Below are 26,998 nucleotides of genomic sequence, written 5' to 3' on the forward strand. Positions count from 1 at the left end.
ATCTCAAGTACCCAGGGACACAAACACTGCGGAAGGCCGCAGGGTCCTCTGCCTAGGAAAACCAGAGAACTTTGTTCACTTGTTTATCTGCTGACCTTCCCTCCACTATTGTCCTATGACCCTGCCAAATCCCCCTCTGCGAGAAACACCCAAGAATGATCAATAAAAAAGAAAAAGAAAAAAAAAAAAAAAAAAAAAAAGAAGAAAAGGAAAAAATTCTGAATAAATTCTAAATCTATACCACTTGGGGTCAATTCTTTTTCTTTCAGTCCTCAGGCACACCAATCACCTGTGACTTCACACAACCCCCTAGATGGGCTATGGGGAGAAGGAAATGTCCTCAGTAGCCTCCTATTGTCCTACAAAGTGCCAATCCTCACATATTCTTTTGGTGAACAGAGAAGGTGCTGCAGGGCACAGGGAAGGGGTTTGCAGTAATAGGACTTGCCACAAGAATAACTTTTCCCACACAGTAAAGTCATTCAGAAGCAAAGCAATTTATTCTAATGGACAGGTAATAAAAATACTACATAGTATAAAACCTGCATTAAATATCAGAAGAATGCTGAAGCTGACAGGGAAACTGGTTCTCCCTTTTGGATATGACAGTCTTTAGCCCATTCAGCTAACTTTTCATTTCTTAAGATTTGTTAGCATTTTCATTTCTTCCCTGTAACAAGATGACTCTACTTAATAACCCGGTAGTTTTGGATAGCAACCTGTAGCATTTTTTTAGCTGGGGCAGCAATTACTTTAATAATTACACAAAAGTGAAATATTGTTAAAGAAAAGGAAAGAAAGAACAAATTTAATTGGATGGAGACCACTATAGCCAAACTTATTTTTCATTAAAATGTTTTAGGTTTTTAAAAGTTAATTATTAAAGTATTTAAAATTGGACACAGAAATAAAAGAAAATATAATGTCTTGAAAATAAGTCTAATGTCATCATTGTTGTCCATTTAATTGGATGATGAACAAAGGCCACACCTGTGACATTACCAAGCAAGGTGGCTGGATGAGCTAAAGGATCTCCATGAAGCACACACCATTTTAGGATCAATAAATCCACAGAAGAGCACCAAAAGGCTTGTTTTCCATTAGTTGTCATTTTTTAAAAACTGGCTGTTATACATAAGAGGAAAAAATCTGCTCAAGTAAACAAATCCTTTCCTGTATCCTCCACAAAATTCTCCTTGCACGAATAATCTAACAGAGGAGCTTTTCAAAAGCTGTAGGTTGAAGCTCTGAATAAATAAACGACTAACAACAGTGTTACCAAAATATTCAAATACCTCTGCATAAATTCCAGTATTTCATATTCTAGAAAGACTGCTAATAATCAGCATTTTAAAAATAAACAGCCTTCATATAATGGAAGACATTTTAAACTTATGCTTGCCCACCAGTCATTCTATTAGCCTCTTGCAGTTACTAGCTTTATACTAGTGTTGTTTATTACTTATTCAGAAAAACTCTAACTTGCCCCAAGGGACAGCAGCTCTTTTTCTACAGTTAAATGAAAAACTAAACTAAAAAATTGTCCTTTGGAATTCAACACTTTGAATGCATCATGAGCAGTACTTTCGATGCTCTATTGTCATCCCTTGGGCTAAAGCACCCCACTGTACAACAATCTCTCACTCACTCGCTCGTGCTCGCTCTCGCGCGCTCTCTCTCTCTCTCTCTCTCTCTCTCTCTGCAGGTGTGGCCAGAGCTCTGGTTAGGCACTAGAGAAGGGAGGTGGTGGTTTAAGAGCAACATAAGAAACTGGTGCAGCAGCACCACCTGGTGGGTACTGAAGAGATGCAGCCCTTGCTGCTGCTTCAGGGATGAACCACTTGTCCACTCATTTTCAATCCCCAGCTGACCAGAAGTTCCAAGAACAGAATTTTCAACCAACAAGATGAGTACTGCATGCATGTTTCATAGGCTCTCTGGAGTACTGCTGGGATCTACAATTTAATCATATGTCTCCTGTGATGCAGATAAGTAAAGTAATGCCTTGCTTTAGAGCAGTATGCAGAGATGTGTGTGAATTCTCTGTTACATTTAAAGGAGAAACCGTGGAAAGGCAAAGGCCATTTCTTATTGTCTGATCGCACTCCTCCAGCCACAGTCATTATAAGCCTGACGTGCAAATAATGAATAACGATTTCCTGCCTTTTATTCATTTCATAAATATTTACTCAGTGACTACTATGTGCATATACACATACATCACAGAATTTTAATCTTAGGTGAAACTTGATTAGTATTCAATTTGGTTGTTCAATTTCTATAAGAACAGGTAATGTTAAATTGTTAAATCAGATTATATAATTAATAAGTATATAGTAGCTAATATGCACATGTTACCAGGCTTTATTGCTTTGCTAACAAAAAAGAAATTTGGATTTGAAAAAAGAAAAAAATCCAGGTTTGTTTTTAAAAACATTTAACAATTTCTGTTCTGTCAGTCTTGAATTCAGTTCTTCCAACCAAGATATTCTCTAAAAATGACAAATATTGAAAATGTTCTCTTTCTGTCTATATCTTCGCTGTAGACCCGTGGGTTCTTAAATGAGGGTGATTTTGCCTCCCAGGGGATAGCTGGCAATGCCTGTTTGGTGAAGGCTGCTGGAATCCTATGATGCAAATGACAGTCCTCCACAACGAAGAATTATCTGCTCTAAAATGTCAATAATGCCAAGGTCGACAGAACAAAAACTGTGTCTGATTCAAAAATGTATACTACATGGCAAGACAAGTGATAATTGTTTGGTGAAATAAATTGATTATGACATCTAAATAATTCTTATTATTTTCCAGTTGTATGAAGAGGAAGGCAGAGTGGACAGTCTAGAGTTCAGAAAAGGAATGCCCACAGCTCCAGAAAAAAATATTGAAACTGACACTAGCAGACACATATATATTTATGAAATAGGCAGAATAAAATAGCTTACCTGGACTTACTTTGGCCTGGATGAAACACCACACAAAACTACTCTGCTTTCCTGCTGGCCATGAACTTGTTAGATTACCATTTAAACTTCAGAAGAATGCTTATGTCAGGAAAGTGTACCCTTAACACGACATACAGGCAGAGCATCCTATTCCCTGGAAAGGTGCGTTTCATTCCCCCACATAAGTAAATTGTATTATTCAAAGCCATCCTCTCTGAGTCTGATCACCATGGAACGTCAATGAAGACTGGGGCACAGACACTGAACTGCAGTGGACTCACAAGGGTGATGATTCCTTCCTGAGGACTCTTGGCGAAAAAGAATCCAGACTTTCAGTCATTGCCCCTGTCAAACTATTACAAACTTAGACATTCTTCCCCCCAAATGAAGTTGCTCCTCGTGTTATTATTCCACTAAAGATAACTACTACAAGCATTTTGATGAGGATCATTCTAAGAAACTTTCCATAAATATAACATTATATGAAAAATAATCTGGTCAAGAGGCTGCTATTTTCATCCAAAAATATTTCACAGATCTCAGTTTACATCTGTAACCATAGCTCTATGTTATCATTTGAATAGACTTTTGGTGATAATGACATTCATTTAAGACATGCTCTTTTAAAGGTACCGATTGCTTAAGGAAGGAAATGTTCCATGAGAAATGTGATATGCACGATCAAGATGAAGCACAGCATTGTGAGGAAAACGACAAGCTTCACCATCTTTAGTTGCAATTATGATATTTCTAGATATAACACCCTGAATGTGGATGAAATAATCCTGCTGCCCTTCCCTGCTGTTCTCTCAAAAACCCTTTGGGACTGATGTGGGTAACGTTAAATCTTTAAAGAAGCACTTATGGACTAGAGAAGCCAAGACATAGGCCTATGGAGGCAGCCTCAAGAGCAGTGACTACTCCTTCTGAGGGGCACTGCACTGGTAATAACACAGAAACAAAGGTGATTTTAAAAGGTGGTGTAGAATTTTGACAAATATCTATTACTTTTATAATCAGAAAAAAATATTAAAATGTTAACATTTGTTAATATTTGTCACACCAAACATTAAATTATTTAACATGTGGTAGTTCAACTTTTTTTTGGATATCATATCTTATAGTCCTAATTCTTACAAACGTTTTGTTTGTTTTTTGGTGTCTTTTTTTTTTTTTTGGTAATCTGGGTATAAGATTTCAAGCTTTCCTATGGAAGTCCAGGAGCTGAAGAATTATACTCTCTTCTTACTTCTTCTGACAGTCACTGTGACCTTTAGAGGGCCATTTAAATGGCCCACTCATTTCCATCTTAGATTACAAAACTTCCAACTACCACATGCTGAGCATCCTAGGCCCAACACTCACATCAGCCACAGTAATCATCAGTTCCATGAAAGGCCCACATATTTCCTAGTGAAGTGAAATTCTTGATGGAGGTATGATGGCAAATAACAGTGTTCACTTTCACTCCTCAGAAAACAAAATACAGTAGGCTAGATTGTGAGTTCCTATAAGAGAGGCCCAGAGACGGCACACCCAGCTCGCCATTGGGGAAAAGAGCAGTGGGAAAACAAGCAACAGTCAAGAAGAAAGAGTCATAGTGATGATGCCTGAAATGCTGTACAGTGGAAAGACCTTCAGTGGAAAATAACAAGGACTCAGGAAATTCTAGAGTTTTAAGTCCACCTGTAAGACGTGCTCCAATATATTAAGGTCATGCAGTTGAACTTTGGGGAAAGTTCTAATTAGGTATGCAATATAAGGGCCTAAACTAATGATCTGCTGGCTCATAATTGAATAAAACTACAAAGTTACTTCAATGTTAAAGACAATAAAGGCCTATATTTTCAATGAAAAATGCTCTTAACGGAAACCAGTGGGAAGATTTTTACACAGTTTCTGAACAAGCCAGAGAGTTTGGCATATTAAGTGACTTGTACCTACTCAAGAGTGAGAAAATACCTTCGTAAAAATAAAAGCTTCTTTATTTCTCTGTGTGTCTCTTCTTGGTGAAGAGATAATGAAATTAGGTTAGATACATTTTGCTAGGTTAAGACCAACCAAAGAGAGTCAAGAGAGAAAAATCTAAACAATTTAAATAGAGTTAGATGGCTCAGCTCCAGTACTGACAAATGTTACCAGATAACCTATAGTTTGAAAGTTCACATTAATTCAGGAAATGTATTACTATCTTTTTCCTCATTTCAGACAGAAATTGAGGAAGGTTATATGCAAACTTACAATATAACAGGAAAAGAATTTGTAAAAATAAATAAATTTAGGCTAAAGGAAAATAAGGGTAGAAAAATAAAAGAAAGCTAGAAGAAAATATACCTTGGGAATGTGTGCATTAATGGAAAAATTCAGAACTTGAAATTAACACTAATTTATGAGGTAAAAAAGAAGCTTTGCCACTCACCAATTTTAACCTCTGTAAAGGTATTCTGCCTACATCTATTTGTGTCCTTTCTGGGACATTAGTGAATCGAACTTCTGGGACCGCAACGGCGCACATGACATGGGCCCACCTACAGGAAAGGAGACATTAAACATAAACAAAAGTTCCCTAAACTTACATACTTCAACTTGGTGATGCCAGTTCTCACAGATGGGAAATACACAGATGAGCAAGAAAGCCAAAAGCCTAAATCCATCACAAACAGATTCTGAACTGTAAACCTCCTGAATGATACCTGGACAGACTCAGTACCACAGCTGCCCAACAACATTGTGCCATGAAGAGCTGATAAAGGCCCACGACTCTATCCCATTAACGTGCATATATTTTTCTACACTTGATCTGCAAAATACTGAAATGTGGGTTTCTTATTTCATTTGATGCTGGAATATGCATGTATGTGCTTAATGTTCTTAAGCTAATCAATATGTGGCAAAAGATCAGTTCAATTAATAAAAGGTATGAACTGGGTATAGCACACAACCTTTTAAAATAATACAAATGTCATGAAGCAAACTTGTTCAAGTAGCAAAAGTTTTCCAAAAGAATTAATGCTAATCTTTAATTAAATTGTTTCTTGCTGCAATCTTACTATAATCAATGAAACCCAGAGACAAAAAGAAATGAAGTTTATCTCGTACCCTAGTTTCCTACTTTTTTCACTTTCTGAAAAATGACAACTTTCCCGTTAATACTATTAAATGTCTCATAAATGTTATATCCCAAAATAAATATAAAGAATCCTGAGGTTTGAAGAGATCTTGAAAGAATTGTCAAATCCATCAACCTATTTTTAAGCCAAAGCATATTTACTTCACTCAAACAGTATCAGACTCTATCCTGTCTTTCAAGACCACAGGAAGAGAGAACAAGTATCGATCCCACCAGGGCATTCTTCCACATCGAAATAAATACTATCATTCCATAGAAAACACTATTTCTTTTTGTTGTGGTCCAAGCATAAGAAGAGAACGTCTTATCACCCGTGTTTTTACAGGAACCACCTAAACCATCTCACAGTATGGCATCCAGTGCAATATCCAAGAACCAGTGAAGACTTTCAGTATAGTGCGAATCATATCAACCAGGACTGTGGAAGAACATTTTCTTTCAAAAATTAAGCAAACGCTACAGTTCCTTACAACAAATTTTATTAATGTAATAATGATAAATACCTTCACTCCTCCTTCCCAGCAATCAGAAACATGTGCACATGTAAAGAATTATGCTAAATCCACCATTACATTACACCAGGAGTCCTAACTCCAGTGCCCAGGGGGCCAGGCGGAATGTAAGCAAATACACATACACTAGGAAGTCATGGTGAACCGAGGAGTACCTGCCCCACTGATACTGGGTTCTATCCCAACTTGTTATTACTGCCTTATAGAGATATACAATCATTTTCAATTAAAGATGAAAATCTGGATTTTTATGTAAAAATCTCTCAATTTTAAATTTTAGATGCAATTTATAAAATGGTGCATGGGTCCAACAAAACATATCTTGGACATGAATCTGGCCCTCAAGTGCCAGCCTGCAAAATCTGCCCAGGTTATTTTGACATGTCTCTATTCCAGCGGACCCTGTAATATGCTTTGGCCCCATTTTCAATATTAAAACCTGGTCATGAAAAAAAAATAAAATCCATGCAGAACAGTCATAAAAACTAGACTGCCTTCCTTTTATGTTCACTTAGGACTCTCTTTCAAGACTCTCTTCATATTCTCCACCTGATCCCTTTAAATCTTAATATCAATGTTTTCTCCCTATCTTTTCTAATTTAGTACACATACATTCTCATAAATTTGCTAATGTAAAAAGCAAATGGTTTTGTTTTATTATCATTGCTATGGCTGATTTATCTGAAGATCACGGTTTCACTTTCTCAGGTATGCCCTGTTTTAACAGACCAATAGCATTCATCATATTAAACACCAGGATTCTAATGGCACCTGGATGATACGGGCTAAATTCATTTTTAAAACTCTGGGAGTAAAAGAGGGGTTATTTTTCATGGTGTCAAATACAAAGAAGAGAAGCATAACTTGGACTACTCTTGCCCTGCCGAGATGAGAGTGCAAACAGTAGAAGTCTCTGAAGCACTGAATTCCAACCTCAGATCTGAGCAGCAAAAGCTTTGAAACCACGTGTACAATGAGAGGTAAAGCGAACTGTCATCCAAAGGTTCTAGAATGGAGAAAGGAAAATAATGAAATTCCACACAATGAATGTATTACTTACTTATTGTTCTTCGTTTGCTTTAGAGCACCTCCTCTCAAATTGCAGAGACAGCATTCCTGGGGGGAAAAGAAAATACCACATGATGACCAGACCCACATAACAAAAGTCATTCCCATTCATCTAAATATTCTCAGAGATCCTGATTTTTCATTCTAAAATTAAAACCATCGGGAATTACATGAAGGTCTATCTCTGAGAAGTTCAAAAAGAAAGATAGCGGAGGGGGAAATGGTAGAGGTACACCCCTCAAATTTCAGGGTATAAAATTCTCCCAGAGGGAACCATCATGAAATGAACCTGGTATAATTTTAAATTGACACTGTCATCAAAGGAAAGTTGTGACACAGAGAACCTAGCAGTCCAGAGAACCTAGTCCACACACCTAGTATATGCAAGAATTCTAGAGCAGAGAACGCACACACGACGGTGTAGCCTTGTGCTCTGGGAATTCACTCCTGGATACAGGGCGGCTAATGAATGGAGTCTGGGCAGGCTTTTTTCTACTACAAGGATAAGCAAGAGGCTATTTTTAAACGATACTCTTTTCACCAAAGTAACACTTGGGCCTCACTCTTTCTGTGGGCAAATAGTGTTATAAAAAGTGTCCTGATCAATCCCAGCTATCCGGCCCGAGAAAACAGCACCAAGAAATGTTTTGCTTTATCCTTCCCACATAAGCTTAACCTTTCAGCACTCTTACGTGTCTTAGCTTAGAATGTAATTTTCTACTCCAAGATGACTCCAATTGCTACAAATATAGATTTCATTAGTTATTTCTCACTACACTCTCATGAAAAAGACCAGGAAAAGGAGGACCAGAGAGCAGTGCACTGCCTTCTCTTGATCTAAATTGTTTCAAGCTTGTCCTCTCAATTTTCTGCATTAATACATTTTTTAAATTGGTAGAAGTTATTTGGAGTTTTTTCCTCCAAAGTTTATATACGAAACTTCTTTACCCTGTCCACTAAAGTGATGTCCCTTAACAAATTTTGACAATTTTTCCTAGCTTTACATGGAATCCATCTAACTGATCTACTATTGATGAGGTGTGAAACTTCATAGCTTTTACTTTTCTGAGGAAAACGATACCAAAACAACTGGAAAGAATCATATATCTGTATTACTTTTGTTAGGCAGTAATAAATGCAAACAACTAGAAATGTCCAACAGGTTTCTGTGTCTGAAAAGTCTCTGTACATCTGTATGAAAATTCCTGGATTCAGAGTAGTAAAAGATACACTGTGTATATTGATTTGAATCCATTATAAACCCAGCTCAAGGAAATAACAACTCAATGAAGAATTTTCTCTATCCATAACACAAAGCCATATCCTAGAGGCCTTTGGAATAACTGGTTTTGATGAATCACACCAAGAAAGCAAAATTTCACAATCCAAATACTGAAAATGAGAACTCTGGTAGTTCATTTTATAAGTTCTCAATTTTAGGTATTTTTCCAGTAATTTAACACACTTTCTACAGAGAAAGAGGAGGTGAGAAAGAAAATGAATGAATGAAAAAGGAAACAAAACTTGAGGTCAAGTGCTTTCGTTGTATACATGAAGATGTTAGTTTCAAAGTGGGAATGCAGCAAAGAGTTGTGGACTGTGAAGCACTCAGGCTCTAAGAGAATTAGATGTCTGATTAATGAAAGTAGCACTGAGAAGAAGCCTAAAGGGACAAGTTAGGAAAGTTAAATACAGCGCAGCAGCATGGAAGCTGCTCAAAAGCACCTGATGAGGATCATTAACAGGTACACATGTTCTAGAGCACGAATCTAACACGACGAAAAAGTCTTCTAAAATACAATGTGCAGGCTCAAGATTTTAAATGGATTTTAAGATTCTCCACCATCACAAGAAGATATTCACTCTTCCTAGCCTCCCCTCCAAGTCACAGAATCTAATAGACAATTCCAAGTCCTTGGTTCACCTGACCTCTTAGCACCATACAACACTGTTGATCCTTCCTGAAAGATTTTCTCCCTGTGGTTTCCATGACCCTTAGACTCCTCATGGTCCTCCTGCACCTCTAGCTGACCCTCAGTTTCCTTTAACAGGCTTCTCTTTCACTATCCTCACACACTGGAATTTCTGTAATACGCCCTGTTACTTCTCTCTCCACACATGCCTGCTGAGCATCTGATCCACTACCCCGATTCCGATCACTCTCTATAGGCCAATGGCTCACACCTTAATTCCCTGAGGTGTCTGACTGACAGTGCCACAGGTATCTCAAACACACATGCAAAACTGAACTCATATCTTCTTCTCAAGCCTGTACTCCCCGACTGTTTTCCATCAGTGGTGCCTACCATCCATTCTAGCTCATATTGGAGGACATATTTTTCCTCTCATCCTTCAGATCCAATCAACTGAGTTCTGTCAATCCCACCTCCAAATCCACCCTGTTCTCTCCATTATCACTGCCATCACTTTCGCTGATAGCCCCGGTATCCTTCACCAGACCCAAACTATTGCAATAGCCGCCCAGAGCTACTCTGAACCCCATGAGAGAAGGTTTTTAATGCTTCTCAGTACTTAATATGGCCTCAGAGGGCTAGAATCATCAGGTCTTGGTCTTGGCCAGCCTCACTGTGTTTAGACACCTCAAGGACCTCCATGAGGTTCCTTCTGTCCTGAACACTTTAGAGCCAGCCTGCGCCACTCATCAATAATTAAACTAAACACATTCTTGAAATCTCAACCTAAATGTTACTCCCTCAAACAAGAATCCCCAATCCCCTGGCTCAGGTACTTCTATCTCAGGCATTCCCACTGACACTTTCACTGATACTCCCCTTTTATTAGCTTTATTACTCTTGCAACTATTTGTTGCATGCTATCTGCTGCCCTCACTAAACTGTAAACTCACTGAGTGCTATTGGAATATCTGTCAGGTTAATTGCTCTTACTCTATTATGATATCCAATAGAGAGTATACCCTTAATATGAGTTTGTTAAATAAATAACAAAACATGGCAAAACAGGGAAGAGTGAAAATCTTGAAAATTAGCAAAGGATTAATAAAATGCAAAGACCATTTTCACATACTGGGACTTTCTAAGGAAAGTATGCTGCAAGCTTTAGTGAGCTGACAAAGTTCTTTTTGCCATGATTTACTTCAGAAATCTTATTTCTTTGTAAAGAACAAAAATATTCATGGCCAGGTACACTCATAAGTTATTTATATGATATCACAGTTTCTGTTCTATTCTCCCAATTTTGAAAAAAAAAAAAGTAGGAAACAATGAAAGTCATGTCAAGTTACATCATTTGTTTGACTCAATGGCCCTCAGAGGGTCAAAATAGTTGATCTGGTAAGAACATAAAGATGCCAACCTGTCCATTCATTCATTTGTAGTTTCATCACATGCCTATGATTAAAGCCCAGTAGAAAACATAACAGATAAGACAATTTTTAACCTTTCTTTCCTTTTTTAAATAGTACTTTACTGTCAGAGAACAGAGTTGATAACTCTAAAAATTAACAGGTTAACTCTCACTCAAAAAGCAGCCCAAGTTTTCTTAAGAATCTACAATGTCTGATACATGTAAGGCACTACACAAAACAGTAATTGTACCTGTATCATTTTCCTCCAAATCTTTCAATGAAAGAATTTAAGGAGAAGGTAGGAAAGCGCTAGAGTATCCATCAAGACACTGAGTCATTAAACTTGATATCAAGAATAAAAATTAGAGGAACAGAGACATGTATTGAAAGCCTAATGCATTCCAGGTATCATGCCAAAAATTTCATATACTTCACCTCCCTTCTTTATCACAAACTTATTAGGTAATTTATTATTTCACTTAATAGATAAAGAAACTCAGATTCAAAAGATTAAGTGGTATTCCTAAAATCATCCAACCCAATGGTTATCAAACCTTTTCTGTAAATGACTAGATATTTACTAGTTTAGCCTCTGCACAACTATAGAGTAGTTGTAATCACTCAACTCTGCCGCTGGAGGAAAATATTTAAACTACTGGTTGTGCCTACATGCCAACAACATTGTTATTTACAAAATAGGCAGTGGGCTAGATCAGGACCATGGGTTAAAGCGTTCCAAAATCTGATCCAATCAGCAAGGAGAACAATTGAGATTCAAACTTATGTCTGCCTAATCCAAATGTCCACGCACCTTTTCTCTAACATCTTCTGCCCCAAAGCATAAGGCAAGGCATAAGGTATCAAAGTAGAGTGCAAAAATAAACAAGAAGCAATGCCTGCCCTGTGAAGTTCACAACTGACAAGAAGAAAGTTCCTGTATGTACTTAAACAAACCACGAAGATGATACTGGTAGAGGCATTACTAAGTCTCCATTTGCTTATTTCCATAAATAATCAAGAACTCCTTTTCAAAACACAATCCCTGCGAAAGAACCCGTATCATAAAAAATTGTGTTACCCGACAGCATATAACAATTTGTGTTCCTATTTGTTTCATTAATCTAGCTAATAAAACATCTCATTGGTATAACATCATTAAGTTTTCCCTACTTTATCCTTCCAAGTAATGATACCATTTAAAACAAACCAACATTTTAGTTATGCTGTGCAATATAACCTCAGGCTAAATGAATCAAATTTAACTGAGAGGAAGAACAGTGAAACTGGAGAGCCATGACATATCACAGTGTTTAATATAGTGCAGATGGCCAGGTTCAAATAAAAGTTCTGCCATTTATTACTCTTAGGACTGTGATCAGTTACTCAACCTCTGTGCCTCAGATACTTTATCTGTAGAGGAAAAAATTAGTACTTCCCTAAATTAATGTATGTAAAACATTCCCTAAGCACATACTAAATACGAAAGGTACAGTAGTTAAACATGCACAAGATTAACTGTGGTTCTAGATAACATAAATATAACATTGTCAATGCATAATCTCAGTGTAGCTGTTTAGCGGGAAACAAAAAAATATGGATCTGTGATGAATAATCCTCTTGAGGTGCAAAAAGCAAGAAATAGAAGTGGAGAGAAAAGAAAACTCTCCAGGAACTCAAAGTCCAGGCAACTGTGGTCTAAACAGCAAAAGATATTCCATAGTTCTTAAAAGCTGCCAGCTCAACTATGAAAGGCAGGCAGATCTTCAGAATCTCCTCAGCGCCCAGATAACAGACCCTGCAGAAGGGAACGTCCTAATCCCACCCTCAAAACACCTGAAACCTGAGTGGACTTAATCAAACTAAAGCTGCAATAAAGCACATGCCCAGCTCAAATATAAATCAGATTGACTTCACCCCACTGTAGGAACCTAAGAGAAAAAGCAGCACACCCTTTCTGGAAATAATAATATTCATTTCAGTCATCATAGACAAAATGTCTAGCACACAATCAAAAAAGTACAAGATATACTAAAAAGCAAAAAAAAATTATTTATGATCAAGATAGGAAATAATAAAATGTTGATTTCATTCAACAGATTGAGAAGCAAACTGGAATTGGCAGAGTAAAAGTTTAATGACTATAGAGACAAATGAATAGGAAGTACAGTCGACCCTCAGTATCCAAGGGAGATTGGTTCCAAGACCCCTCACAGATATCAAAATCCAGAGATGCTGAAGTCCTTTATATAAAACAGCTTAGTATCTGCATATAAACCATGCATATCCTCCTATATACTTTAAATCATCTCTAGATTACTTATAATACTTAATACAATGTAAAAGATATGTAAATTGTTATACTGTATCAATTAGGAAATAATGACAAGAAAAAAAACTCTGTACATGTTGAGTACAGATACAACCATTATAGGCCTAACTGTATTTCTGATCCATAGTTGGTTGAATCCACATATCCACCCATGGATACAGAGGGCCATATGTATAGAATTGAAAGACAAAAAGAGAGTTTTAAAAACCAATACAGATCTAGGGGAAAAAAAAAAACTACTCAATTTATGTATAATTGGAGTACTAAAAGGTGAAAAAAGAGAAAAGGGGTGATAATATTGGAAGAGATATTGACAGAAAATTTTCCACAACTGATAAAAGATATCAACCTACAGATCAAAAAATTGCAGCAAACTCTAAACAGATAAATATAAATAAAACATACCTGGCTACATAGCAATCAAAATTCTGGAAACCAAATAAAAAGAACTTATCTTAAAATCAGAGAAAAAAAAAAAGCCACATTTAGTAAACAACTATATGAGTTACAAGTGACATCTAACCTGAAATCGTGAAGGCAAATAGGCAATGGAATAATATCTATTAAATACTACAAGAAAAAGCAGCCAGCCTAAAAGTCTACTTCCCAAGAAAACAACCTTTAAAAAAAAAAAAAGGAAAAATAGAAACACTCTCAGTGTGATAAAAATCTAACAGAATTTGTCCCCAGGAGATCCACATCATAACAAATGCCAAAATAAAGTTCTTCAGAATGAGGAAAATGAAATCACACATTACCAAGGATCAGCAGGAAGAAATGAAGAACTCCAAAAATACCTGGGTAAATATAAAATCATTTTTTAGTATCTTCAACATACAGACACACAGACACATACACACACACACACACATACACACACACAGTGGGGTAGAGAGAGAGGGAGAGAGGAAGGGAGGGAGGGAGGGAAAGACAGACAGAGGGAGGGAGGGAGGGAAGGAAAGGGAAAGAGAGAATGAACAAATTTCATTAAAAGACAAATGCTTAAAACAAAAACAATAACACTGTGGAGTATAGTATATGAAGAAGTAAAATGTAAGATAAGACCACAAATCAAAGGGAAGTGCTAATGAAGTTATACTGTTTTAAGAGTCTTACACTGTTCATGAAGTAGGATATTATTTGAAGACAGAGTGTGCTCATTCAAAAATGTAAATTGTAATTTTTGGCAACCACTTATAACAAAGGCCTCTAAAAATTTCCCAGTATTGAATTCTAAGAAACATAAGCTCACAATCAAAACTCAATAAAACACAAGAAACATGGTTCTATCAGCAAAAATTAGTAGTGGAATTAGATGCAAAATGATATGAGCCACAAAATGTAAAATACATAGAGCTGACCCATGAACAATGTAAGCCTGAACTGCATGGGGCCATTTATATATAGACTCTGCCACCCCTGAGTCAGCTGGGCCAACCCCTCATCCTCTTCCTTTTCAGCCTATTCAACATGAAGATAACAAGGATGAAGACCTTTATGATGATCCACTCTACTTAATGAATAAATATATTTTCTCTTCCTTATGATTTTCTTAATAACATTTTCTTTTCCCTAGCATACGTTATTGTAAAAATACAGCATATAATAAATATAACATATAAACTGTGTGTTAATTGTGTTATATCAATAAGGCTTCCAGTAAACAGTAAGCTATTACTAGTTAGGTATTGGGGGAGTCCAAAGTTATATGCAGATTTTTAGCTGAACTGGGGGTCAGCACCTCTGACTTCCATGTTGGTCAAGGGACAGCTGTATTTTAATAAGTTTTTAAAAATAAGTGTATTAAAAATATAAAAAAGAGACTCTAAATGACAAATTATATTTTTAGAAATCAACCATATTGAATTCTACAAAAAAATTGAAATTAGACTTATAAATAATATGTTGAATAGCAGGTTACTCCTAAGAACAGAATTAGAGAGCAGAAAGACAGAGCTGAATAAATAACCAAAACCTCATACCAAAAACTATTCAGTAACAGTATTCAAAATGTACAGATCCAACTGAATGGAGTGTGTGTTTATGTGTCATGTCCCTCACTCATAAAAAATATACTCCAATTGATTTACAGACCTAAACTTAAAAACAGAACAGACCTATAAAAGTATTATAAGAAAATATAGGAAAATATACTGATGAAGTTAGGACAAATACGGCTCCTTAAGAAGACATTTAAAAGACAAAAGATACATATCAAAATTTAAAAATCATAAAGAATAAAATACAACATAATTAACATAAAATAACACAAAAATACTCCCAATACATGTATCAAAAATTGTTTTCTGGAAAATATTTTTTAAAGCCCACAGTTACAAAAAATATGTAAAAAGTTCAATGGCTCTTCATCGCCAGTAAGCACATGAAAAGAAAACCAACCTCAAGAATAAAGAAAATGAAAAAGGAAAAGAATGAGATCTAACCTTACATTTTAAATCAGAATATATCTAGTTTGGGGGTCATGTAAGCTGTTATGATGGTTATGGAGAAGAATTTAACATTGTCCATTAAAATTTAAATGCACAGAAATAATGACTCAGCAGGCTGACTTCTTGTAATCTAACCTAAACATTTGAATCTATGGAGAAGGACTATATAACGACTATAATTTCATTTCTGTTTATAATGGAGAAAATAGTTACCTCTGGTGGGAACTGGAATTATCAGAAGCCAAAATTTTATTTGTAATGTCAAAATTTTTATAACAAAGCTTAAAATTTCAAACAGTAATGAAAACAACATGGTAAATCCACAGCCACTGGGATACTAAGAATTAAAACAAGTAGTATGAAGGGAAAACACTAAGGAAAGTTAAATAAATTGTGATATCATTTGGGTCCCATACAGCAAGCCATAACACTAGATTATAATACATAGAAAAGAGTTGAAAGGCCAACTGACAAAACAGCTTAAGTAGTTTTCTGTAAAAAATGAAATTTGAGATTTTGAGAGTGTTGGAAATGGGAGACTTTCTTGATAATATCTAGTTCCTTTGTATTAAAGAAAGCATACTCACAGACACGCACATAAAGAAATTAAACCTTTTTACAAGAAACGTACAATTTAAAATTAATGTGACTGTGGGTATTTATATCTTTTTTCTATTTTCTTTTAATTAGATGAAAATTTAAAACGGCACCTATGATCTCTTCCAGACTCTTTCAGTGTACTATAACTTCTTTCCAATCTAACCTATGGTGATATCAAAACTGTTCATCCTTACAGAACAAAATAAATAAATAAAATCAAACAGTCTGTGCTCATTGCCAGCCTTGTTTTATGTTTAATGAGCATGCCTTTTCCAGGAACAATAACACCCAGTATAAAATGATTCACTATTACAAAGATCTGGCTATACTGCTAGTCAGCCAATGTTCCCTGAAACAAAACAGAAAATATATATACTAAAATGCCTGTTGTAACATGATTACTCTATAAGGCAGCTGTTATTTCTGTCTCCAAAGAACGGCATTTAAAAAGCCATTCTGCTGTATATTTTTTTCCTCAGGGTGGCTAAAAGATAAATGAAAAAATATAAAATCTGATCATATTCTGAACAGTTTTGTACTTTTCCTGATGAGGTCCCTTTTGCTCACCTAATACCACTGACAAAATCCCCTTTTAACAATGCCAGCTATTTTTAAAATTTGGTTTCATAAAAAATCACCACTGAGATGAAAAGTTAGCACAGCAATTCATAACATGGAATGATTTCTTTATGCCTCAGTTATTAAACCATGGAAAAGAGTATTTATAATCAAAATGCTGACACAACATTGACAATGGTGAGAACAGCATTGTTGTAATATGGCTATCACAGTTGTTCATTATTTGCAGCCGAGGGAAATCATGTTCCAATGTCTCTTCTATAAAACATCAGTTAAAGAAATGCCAATACCAACATTCTCAAGCTGCATTGTAGGAAGCTCTCATTTTAGTAGCATATCCATAAGTGCCACTAAAGCCAATTTTCAGTGTCATAGAAAAATAATTAGATTGAAGTACCCCCACAAACACACCCTCATTTATCTGACATGTTCATAACAGAAACACAAAACCGTAAAATAGGGCTCTCTGAGCTGGGAAAACAAAGAGTAATTAATCACATTAACAGAAAACCCGTGCTAATCAGCAAGACATGGGAGAACCATTTCTGGATATGTGGCTCATTATCAGGGCTGGAGAGAAGACAGGATCTCTCGCCGAAGGACAGAGCTGGTATGAGTTCTGAGTGATTATATAATTGAATGACAAGTGTCCTGCAGTACCTTTTAAATGGAAATTCCACAAATTTGCAAATCCAAAATTCACCTCTAATGAATTCTGTACTGGCAAGTAAGTTCTCTCACTTAGTGAAAACATTCATTCATTAATTCAACAAATATTAATCACCATGATGTGCTCTAGACCCTGAGCAACACAGTGAATGACAAAGATCCTGCCCTCACAGCTGACTTATATCGGGGGGTGGTGCAGACAACTCTTTTAAGTGAAGTAGGCTTGTATTCTAACCAACTGAAAATATTGAGAAAGTTATAATATACAAACTGAATTTTCATTCAGTATTTTTTGCATTACAGAAATTTAGTTTTTCTTCATCTAATTTACAACACTAACCAAGTAAACTTACTACATTTTATCTATTTAAATATCAGCAGACAACAATTTACATAAAAGAGAACAGAAGAACAGAAAATCATGTTCTGTTTGTTTACAATGGTATGAAAATTAATTTGAGGTGTTCAGAGCACCGCTCTGGTAGCTATGTTACAAGCCAGGCACATATTAAGTGGCAAGAAGCATGTAAGACTGGTCAGAAGTACTCTACATGGAGCTTACAACATTTACATAAAAGTATTTCCAGGATCCTGAGCAAAGACTCCAAGATGAACATACATCTTTACTTTGTTAACATTATACAACATTTGGTTTTCAAATAAAAACCCAGCTGGCTTATTCTTTCTTCCCAGCATGACCACTGACAACAAACAGCAAAGTACTTGATTTCAAATACCTAGAAATAAATTTAACCAAGAAGGTGAAAGACCACTATAAGAGAAACTATAAAAAAATGAAGAAAGAAACTGAAGGAGATACAAATAAATGGGAAAACATCCCAAGCTCAGAGATTGGAAGAATTAACATTGTTACAATGACAGTATTACCCAAGGCAATCTACAGATTCAATGCAATCCCTATCAAAACACCAATGACACTCTTCACAGAAACAGAAAAAAATAACCCTAACATTTGTATGGAACCACAAATGATCCCAAATAGCCAAAGCAAGCTTAAGCAAATATCAAAGCTAGATGCATCACACTACTAGACATCAAAATATACTACAAAGCTGTAGTAACCAACAACAGCATGGAACTGGCATAAAAACAGACACATACATCAAGGGAACAGAATAGAGAGCCCAGAAATTAACCCACATATCTACAGTCATATGATTTGGACAAAGGTGCCATGAACACTCGTTAGGGAATTGACAGTCTCTTCAATGAATAGTGCCGGAAAAATTGGATATCCACATGCAGAAGAAAGAAACTAGACTCCCACTTCTCACCCTATACAAAAATCAACTTAAAATGAATCAAAGACCTAAACCTAAGATCTGAAACAATAAAACTATGAGAAGAAAACGTAAGGGAAACACTTCAGGACATTGCTCTGGGAAATGATTTTATGAATAAAACCTCAAAAGCAAGGGCAACAAAAGCAAAAATAAACAAATGGGATATATCAAACGAAAAAGCTTCTGCATAGCAAAGGAAATAATAGAGTGAAAAGAAAAACTACAGAATGGGAAAAAATATTTGCAAACTACTCATCTGAAAAAGAGGATTAATATCTGGAATACACAAGGAACTCAAACATCTCAACAGAAAAAAAAAAAAAAATCTGATTTAAGAATGGGCAAATGGCCAGGCATGGTAGCTCATGCCTATAATCCTAGCACTTTGAGAGGCCAAGGCGGGAGGATCACTTGAGCCCAAGAGTTCAAGACCAGCCTGGGCAACATGGCAAAACCTCATCTCTACTAAAAATACAAAAACTTAGCTGGGTGTGGTAGCATGTGCCTGTAGTCCCAGCTACTTGGGAGGCAAAGGTGGGAGGATCACATGAGCTCAGGAAGTAGAGAATACAGTGAGCTGAGAGAGCACCACTAAACTCCAGCCTGGGCAATGGAAGTGAGACCCTGTCTCAAAAACAAACAAACAAAAAGAAACAAAGAATGGGCAAATGATCTGAACATACATTTCACAAAATACATACAAATGGAAAACAAATATACAAAAAGAAAGGGTAAACATCACCGGGGAAATGTAAATCAAAACTACAATGAGTTATCCTTTCACCCCAGTGAGAATGTGTATTATTAAAATGACAAAAAGTAACAAACACTGGTAAGGACGTGGAGAAAAAGGAACTCTTATCACTGTTGGTGGGAATGTAAACTAGTAAAGCCACCATGGAGAACAGTATGAAGTTTCTTCAAAAAACTACAAATAGAACTACCACCTGATACAGCAATACCACTACTGGGAATTTATCCAAAGGAAAAGAAATCATTATATCAAAGAGACATATATGCCCCTCTATGTTTACTGTAGCACTGTTGAAAATAGCTAAGATATGGAATCAACCTAGGTATCCAATGAAAGATGAATAAAGAAAATGTGGCATGTATACACCATGGAATGAAATCTTGTCATTTGCAACAACATGGAAGGAACTGGAGGACATTAAGCGAAATAAGCCAGGAACAGAAAATTAAACACTGCATATTCTCACTCGTATGTGGATGCTGAAACAAGTTGATCCCATAGAAGTAAAAAGTAAAACGATACTAGACGCTGAGAAGGATAGACAGAAAGGAGGAATTGGGAGAGATGTGTTAAAAGATAAAAAATTACAGCTAGATAGGACTAAGTTCTATATTTCTGTGTTCTATACCAGTGTAGGATGACTATAGCTAACAATAACATACAATTTCAAATAGCTAGAGGAGGTATTGCATGTTCCCAACATCAAGAAATGATAAATGTTTGAGATGATGGATATGTTAATTGCCCTGATCACTATACATTGTATGTACTGAAACACCACTGTGTACCCCATGAATATGTACAATTATGTCAATTTAAAAAACAATATTTTAAAAAAAGCAACAATCAGATTGAGAGACCAACTGATGCCCCACCACCACCACCAAAAAAAAAAAGTACATGATTTCTTCATCATGTCACTGAATTAATTTTTGCCACTCAAGAGAAATGCCTGCACTGCAGTTTTTCCACACTCTTCCTGGGGATCTCTCTCCTCATTGCAAAATAGATGTGCCTTGCAGCCCAGTGACCTCCAGGCATGCACAGCCTGGTGTGTAGTACAGTATGTTAGGCTCCCTATAACGTCACTCATTATTCTTCTTGACTTTACTTGTGCTTTCTAGTTGAAGCACTAAAGATTAATGAGGCATTTGTTCTCAATCAAGAAGCTATTTATGAATACAGTTCCACTTACAGTAAGCTATCTAAACTTCTTTTTATTTCTCTCCATTACAGAGCAGAGGTGGGGGGTGTTATTGAGCAAAAGAAAGAGGAAAGAACAGAGAAAAATGATTTGTGGCTTTTTAGCCACTAAGCAGTTCCCTAACAGGACGGCTTCCACATCATAGCTATGCTGTCAGGATAACTCATATCCTCTTATGTGCTCTTCTGTTTGGTTAAAGTGAAATAATTATTACCACCACGGCCTTTGCAGGCCAAGGTTTAAGTCTGCAGCTATTCAGAATAATCTGCCACCTCAGGAGGCAAGAGGTGATTTTGAAGCCAAATATATTACCTCAAATGAGAGAGGAGAGTCCTGTCCAGTGGTTTAAGAGACACTACAATGGGGAAGAATAAGATAGCAAAAGCAACCACTTGGCTACCCGCCCAATGGTGAATGTCCTGCCTTTGACAAGAACTGGGCCTTTCTTTTTCCACTAGTTTTACTTTGTATAAAGATCAAAGTCGGCCTTGCAGGCTGACAGCCTCTCATCACCTGGTCTTGACAGTATCCCGTGGAATTAAAAAAAAAAAAAAAATCCAGCATAAAACAGATCAGAGGGAACAGCAATGCCACCATGAACTCTCAAGGCCATAAGCCAATCTGATCTCAAAATCAATCGCTCTGATCTACAAAGCCACTTCAGAGCTCTTCGAAAAAGAAAAATGCCAATGCTGTTGTCAGTTGGGAAATTGAATTCAAGACATTATCCAGTTCTGGGAAAGGTCCTGTAGGCAGAACCTAGAGTACATATGAAAGGGAAAAGAACCTGCTCATCCAACCAATAATGCGAATTACTCTACGTTCAGTAGAAAACCAGTAACGCCAGAAGTTAGTGCTGGCTTTATTTTCAATGTAAACAAACAAAAACTAGTCAAATACATTGTTCAGGATTAGTCAGTGGTTTGGCCTTCTTTCCCCTCCAAAAACAAAAGCTGAGCAGAGGAGGCAAGGCCTGGGAATGAGATGGCCTGGCATCCTGGTTCTCTTAGGACACACAAGAGTGATCCTGGGCAAAGGAATCACAACTCTAAGACCCTCTGGTTCATTAGTTGTAAAACGAGGCTTCTGAGATAGACGAAGAATTCCTTAGCCTTTATCGGTATCAAGTTCTGTGGAAATAAAGACAAGTCTATCCCTGCTAGTTATATTAGCTTACATGAAAATCCATAGTTATTCTGAATACATAGGTCCAAAGTTCGAAAATGAAACTACTTTCTCTAAAGCAGAAGATTCCAAGAGACAAATGCTTGGTAATTTCTAACATCAATTATCAGCATCATTATTTTTATTTGGGAGGTTGGAAAGGGGTAATAAAGGTTGTGTTCTGGAATAAAAGTAACATAATCTTCAACCATACAAATTTTCTTTAATAATCTCTACCCTAAGCAAACTCTTGCTGTAGACAGGACAGAAAGTTGCCTTCAGATTCAACTGAGTGGAGTTAGGTTGCTTCTTACGACATGTGCCTCCATCTACAGGAATTAACGCTCAATTTATTGGACTCAGCTTCAAACAGTGTTGGGAGTCAAAGATTCTACCTAACATTCTTTCACCACCTGCCTAATATTATGGAAAAGTAAATCAGAGTTATAGGGGTTGGAGCTTCGTGGTTCACAAAGATGTCAAGAGTTACCAGTTTTCTAAGACATTAATTGTCTTTACCTGAAACTTAAGGTTGGAAAGTAGACTAAGGTATACTCCAAAGTTCCAGAGGTCTGATAAATATTTTTCAACAAGTCACTTACAATCTCTAGCTCACAAAATTTAGCAGTACTAGGGGAGTGGGATTTATGAAGACCATTACACCTCAGATAGTTCTGGAAGTTAATTCTATAACTATGATTTATGCAGACAAATGACTTCACTTTGGTTCAGAAGACAAATAAAATGGCCACGTGCAGCACTGAAGGGCATTAGTGGCAACCATTACTTAATATGCAGATGCCACTTACTTATAACCAAGCAATATTTTATACACACACGCACACATACACACACACATATATATATAAAATATTGGTGGCTGTTTATATATACATATATATGTATATGTGTGTGTATATATGTACATATAAACAGCCACCAAAATAGTTTTCTTTTAAATCACTCCAATTGTATATTCCATTCTTTGTAAGTGGAAAAGGAAAGCTAATTCCAAGTGATCATCAAGATATAGTTTGCTTATATCTAATTGTTACTACAATTTTTTAAAAAACTGGCCAGGTGCAATGGCTCACGCCTGTAATCCCAGCACTTTGGGAGGCCAAGGCAGGCAGACCACCAGAGGTCAGGAGTTTGACACCAGCCTGGCCAACACGGTGAAACCCTGTCTCTACTAAAAATACAAAAAACCTGGGCATGGGGATGTGCACCTGTAATCCCAGCTACTGAGGAGGCTGAGGCAAGAGAACCACTTGAACACGGGAGGCAGAGGTTGCAGTGAAACAAGATCACACCACTGCACTCCAGCCTGGGCAACAGAGCGAGACTCCATCTCAAAACATAAATAAATAAATAAACAAGTAAAATAAAGGACACAATGAATACATGTATGGCTAAGTTGGAAACCCATTTCATGTTTGGGTTTTGATTTCTTAAAACCATTTTGGGAAAAAGAAAAAGAATGTTATGTTTATTATATGTACATAATAAATACAACTTTCTTTATGATTCTGCAGAGTAAAATAAATGCTTTTCAGTAAATAATAAATGTGCATAATTACCTAGTTTATGCATTCCATTATATGTAATGAGAATTCCAACCTATAAAGTGCTCTTACATTTTTCATTACAAAATCTAGTTTTTGATAGCATAGCAATAGTCATCCAAAACTATAATGGTATAATGGATAGCTGCTTTTTTTGTTGTACTATATTACTATCAAGCATAAATATTCAAATTCTCCTGAATTAACTGTAAGGCATATATTGAAATAAAATGGAATTTAAAATATAACGTACTTTGCATCAAAGCAGACAGGGTTACAGTAAGGCCTTAAAATAACTTTTTTATTAGACTTTATTTTTTATAGCAACTTTAAGTTCATAGCATAATTGAAGGGTACAGAAACTTCCCAGTTATCTCTTGCCTGCACACGTACATAGCTTCCATCATTATCAACATCCCCCACCAGAGCAGCACATTTGTTACAACTGATGAACCTACACTGACACATCATCACCCAGAATCCACAGTTTAGTTTAGGATTCACTCTTGGTGTTGTACATTCTATGGGTTGGACAAAAGTATAATGACATATATTTACCATTATACTATCAAACACAGCATTTTCATAGATGAATGATGTATAATGATGAAAATATATAATGACATGTAATTAGTCATCTGGTCAGTATTTATCAGTGTCACATGTTATTCTTATATATTTCTCTTACCCACCACCTCTAGGTTAAAAAATGCAATGAGTAAGTAAATTCAGTTTTATTTAAGGTCCTAATTTTTAAGACAAACTAATTAAAGCAAAATAGAAATACAAAGCAAACCAGAATAAACAAATTCTAGGGCCAAAAAGAACCTTGGCTGAAGATCTTTAATAAAGCCAAATCTTCTCATTATATTACTTTTACATCTTCCTTCAATTTTGATTTAATATCTAGATTACAGGTATACTGGCTACTGTATTTACCCTGCCTGACCTCCAAGAATCCTTTAAGGTAACAAAAAAGCTCCCTAGAAGGACACAGCACAACTGATACTTTATTTGGAGTTTTTCAAACTGGCAATAAACAATGACACCATAGGCTTAATGCTGCCATGTACAGATTCCAGGCAACGCATGATTGGTCAAAGTCATAAAAGGGAGTTGGATGTTACATTCTGTGACTTTCTATGATGTTACATTATCAATCTTCACATGCAGTTCTCACTCATATTTGTGGCACTCTAACAAAATCCCACAGCCCTCAGTCCCCGAAAGGTCCTGGAAGAAACATCCAAATTTCCTGGAGAGAAACATCTACCAAATGCTATACTGTCCCCCAAATTAAAAAATAATCTTACACACATTCCTTTTTAATTTATAAATTTATTCTTATATTAATTTTATTTTTATATTTACTCTTCAGAATTTTATAATTTAAATTCTTCTGAAGATCACACAAAAAATTCTCCTATTACTTATTAGCAATTACCTTGTAATACTCTACAGAAGATTAAGGACTTGGATTATAATTTATTGGAATAGAGGTAAACATTTAGGTTATCAACATATTCCAGGCATTTAACTAACATCCTCCTTCATAATTAAAAGTATATCCCTAAAGTAGTGTTGATGTATTTCACAGAAATACTTAGCCTTAACAATTTTCAGTATAGGCAAAAAAAAACAAAACGGTGGGGGGAAACCCAGAAAGAAAGCTCTCCAAATTCTACATTTTTATGGTGAGCATATTGGCATTAAATTTTTAATTAGCAATAGCCTGCAGTAGAAACTGATGCACAGATTAGACACAAACTGTAGAAACTTAAGTCAAAAGTAATGAGAGGATTTTGGAGACAGGGCAGAACAAGATGGCCAAATAGAAGGCTCCACGAATCATCCCCTCTGGAGGAACACCAAATTTAACAACCATCTATATAAAAAAGTTCCTTCATAAGAACCAAAAATCAGGTGAGCACCCACAGTACCTGGTTTTTAACTTCCTATCACTGAAAGAGGCACTGAAGACGGTAGGAAAAACAGTCTTGAATCACCAACGCCGCCCCTCCCTTATCCCCTGGCAACGGTCACGTGGCACAGGAGAGCACAGAAATTGTAAGACAATGCATTGAATTCAGTGCTGCCCAGTTACAACAGAAAGCAAACCTGGCTGAACTGACCTGACGCCTGCCCACAGAGGGAATATTTAACCAGCCCAAGCCAGAGGGAGATCACACATCCCAGTTCCAGCAAGCCTTGCCACCATGGGCTAGAGTACTCTGGGGTGCTAAGTAAACATGAAAGGCAGTCTAGGCCACAAGAACTGCAACTCCTAGGCGAGTCATGGTGCTGGACTGGGCTCAGAGCTACTGGACATTCAACTTACTGAGACACCAGTCGAGGCAGCTGAGGAAGTACTTGTGCCACCTCCGACCTCAATTTCAGGCAGCAGAGCTCATGAAAAGAGATCCTTTCCTTCTGCTTGAGGAGAGGAGAAGAGAGAGTAAAAAGGACTTTGCCTTGCATCTTGGATACCAGCTCACCCACTGTAGGACATGGCACTGGGCAGAGTCATGAAGGCTCCATTGCAGGGCCTAGCTCCTGGACATTTCTAGACACACCCTTGGCCAGAAGGGAACTCACTGCCTTGAAACAATGGACCCAGTATTGGCAAGACCCATCATCTGCTGACTAAACAGCCCTTGAGCCCTGAATAACCAGCAGTGATACCCAGATGGTACCCCGTGAGCCTTGGGTGAGACTCTGAGACTTGCTAACTTCAGTTGCAAGTCAGCACATTCCTAGGTAATGGTGGCCACAAGGAGAGATTCTTTCTGATAAGAAAAGTAGGGGGGAAAGTAAAGGGGACTTTCTCTTGCACCTTAGGTACCAGCTTGGCCACAGGAATTGGAGTACCAAGCAGGATCTTGGGGTCCTCAATTCCAGGCCTTGGCTCTTAGCATTTCTTTACCAGTTCTGGGCCAGCGGGGAGCCCAGTGTCCCGAAGGGTGAGTCCCAGGCTGGCACTATTCACCACAAACTGACTTAAGAGCCCTAGGGCCTTAACTGAACATTGGTGGTAGCCCAGCAGTATTCTCCATGAGCCTGTAGTAGTGGCGGTCATGGGCTGAGGCTCCTCTGCCAGTAGAAATGGGAAAGAAAGGTGAGAAGTACTGTGTCTTCTGGTTTGAGTGCCAGCACAGCTGCAGGACAGCAGAACACCAGAAAGACTTCTAAGGTTTCTCACTCCAGTCCCTAGCTCCTGGATGGTACCTCAGTATGCACCTGGGCCCACAAGAACTCACCATCATGAAGGGCAGGACACAAGCCTAGCTAGCTTCACCATCTGCTGACTGTAGTGTCCCAAGGCCTGAGCAAACATAGTATCTGGTAGCCAAGTAGTGGTTACAGTGGGCCAGCGTTAGGTGAGATCTAATGCTGTGCTTGC

The 26,998-nt window shown here is 36.9% G+C and overlaps 1 protein-coding gene across 6 annotated transcripts in view; it reads right to left on the bottom strand.

The window, feature by feature from the left end:
• The window catches only part of KDM4C (lysine demethylase 4C), a 410,581-nt gene that overhangs the window by 122,518 nt on the left and 261,065 nt on the right, over window positions 1-26,998 (bottom strand). For 5 of the 6 annotated variants that reach the window (XM_003823391.6, XM_008977026.5, XM_008977029.3 and 2 more), the window contains 2 exons: window positions 7,648-7,703; window positions 5,365-5,473 (listed from right to left, as the gene is read on the bottom strand). In XM_003823391.6, the coding sequence (XP_003823439.1) occupies window positions 5,365-5,473; window positions 7,648-7,703 (165 nt within the window). The remainder of the gene's footprint in view (window positions 1-5,364; window positions 5,474-7,647; window positions 7,704-26,998) is intronic. The other variant, XR_008619779.2, reaches the window with a different exon arrangement.

This window comes from Pan paniscus, chromosome 11 (genome assembly GCF_029289425.2).
Source record: "Pan paniscus chromosome 11, NHGRI_mPanPan1-v2.0_pri, whole genome shotgun sequence".
Taxonomy (NCBI): domain Eukaryota; kingdom Metazoa; phylum Chordata; class Mammalia; order Primates; family Hominidae; genus Pan; species Pan paniscus.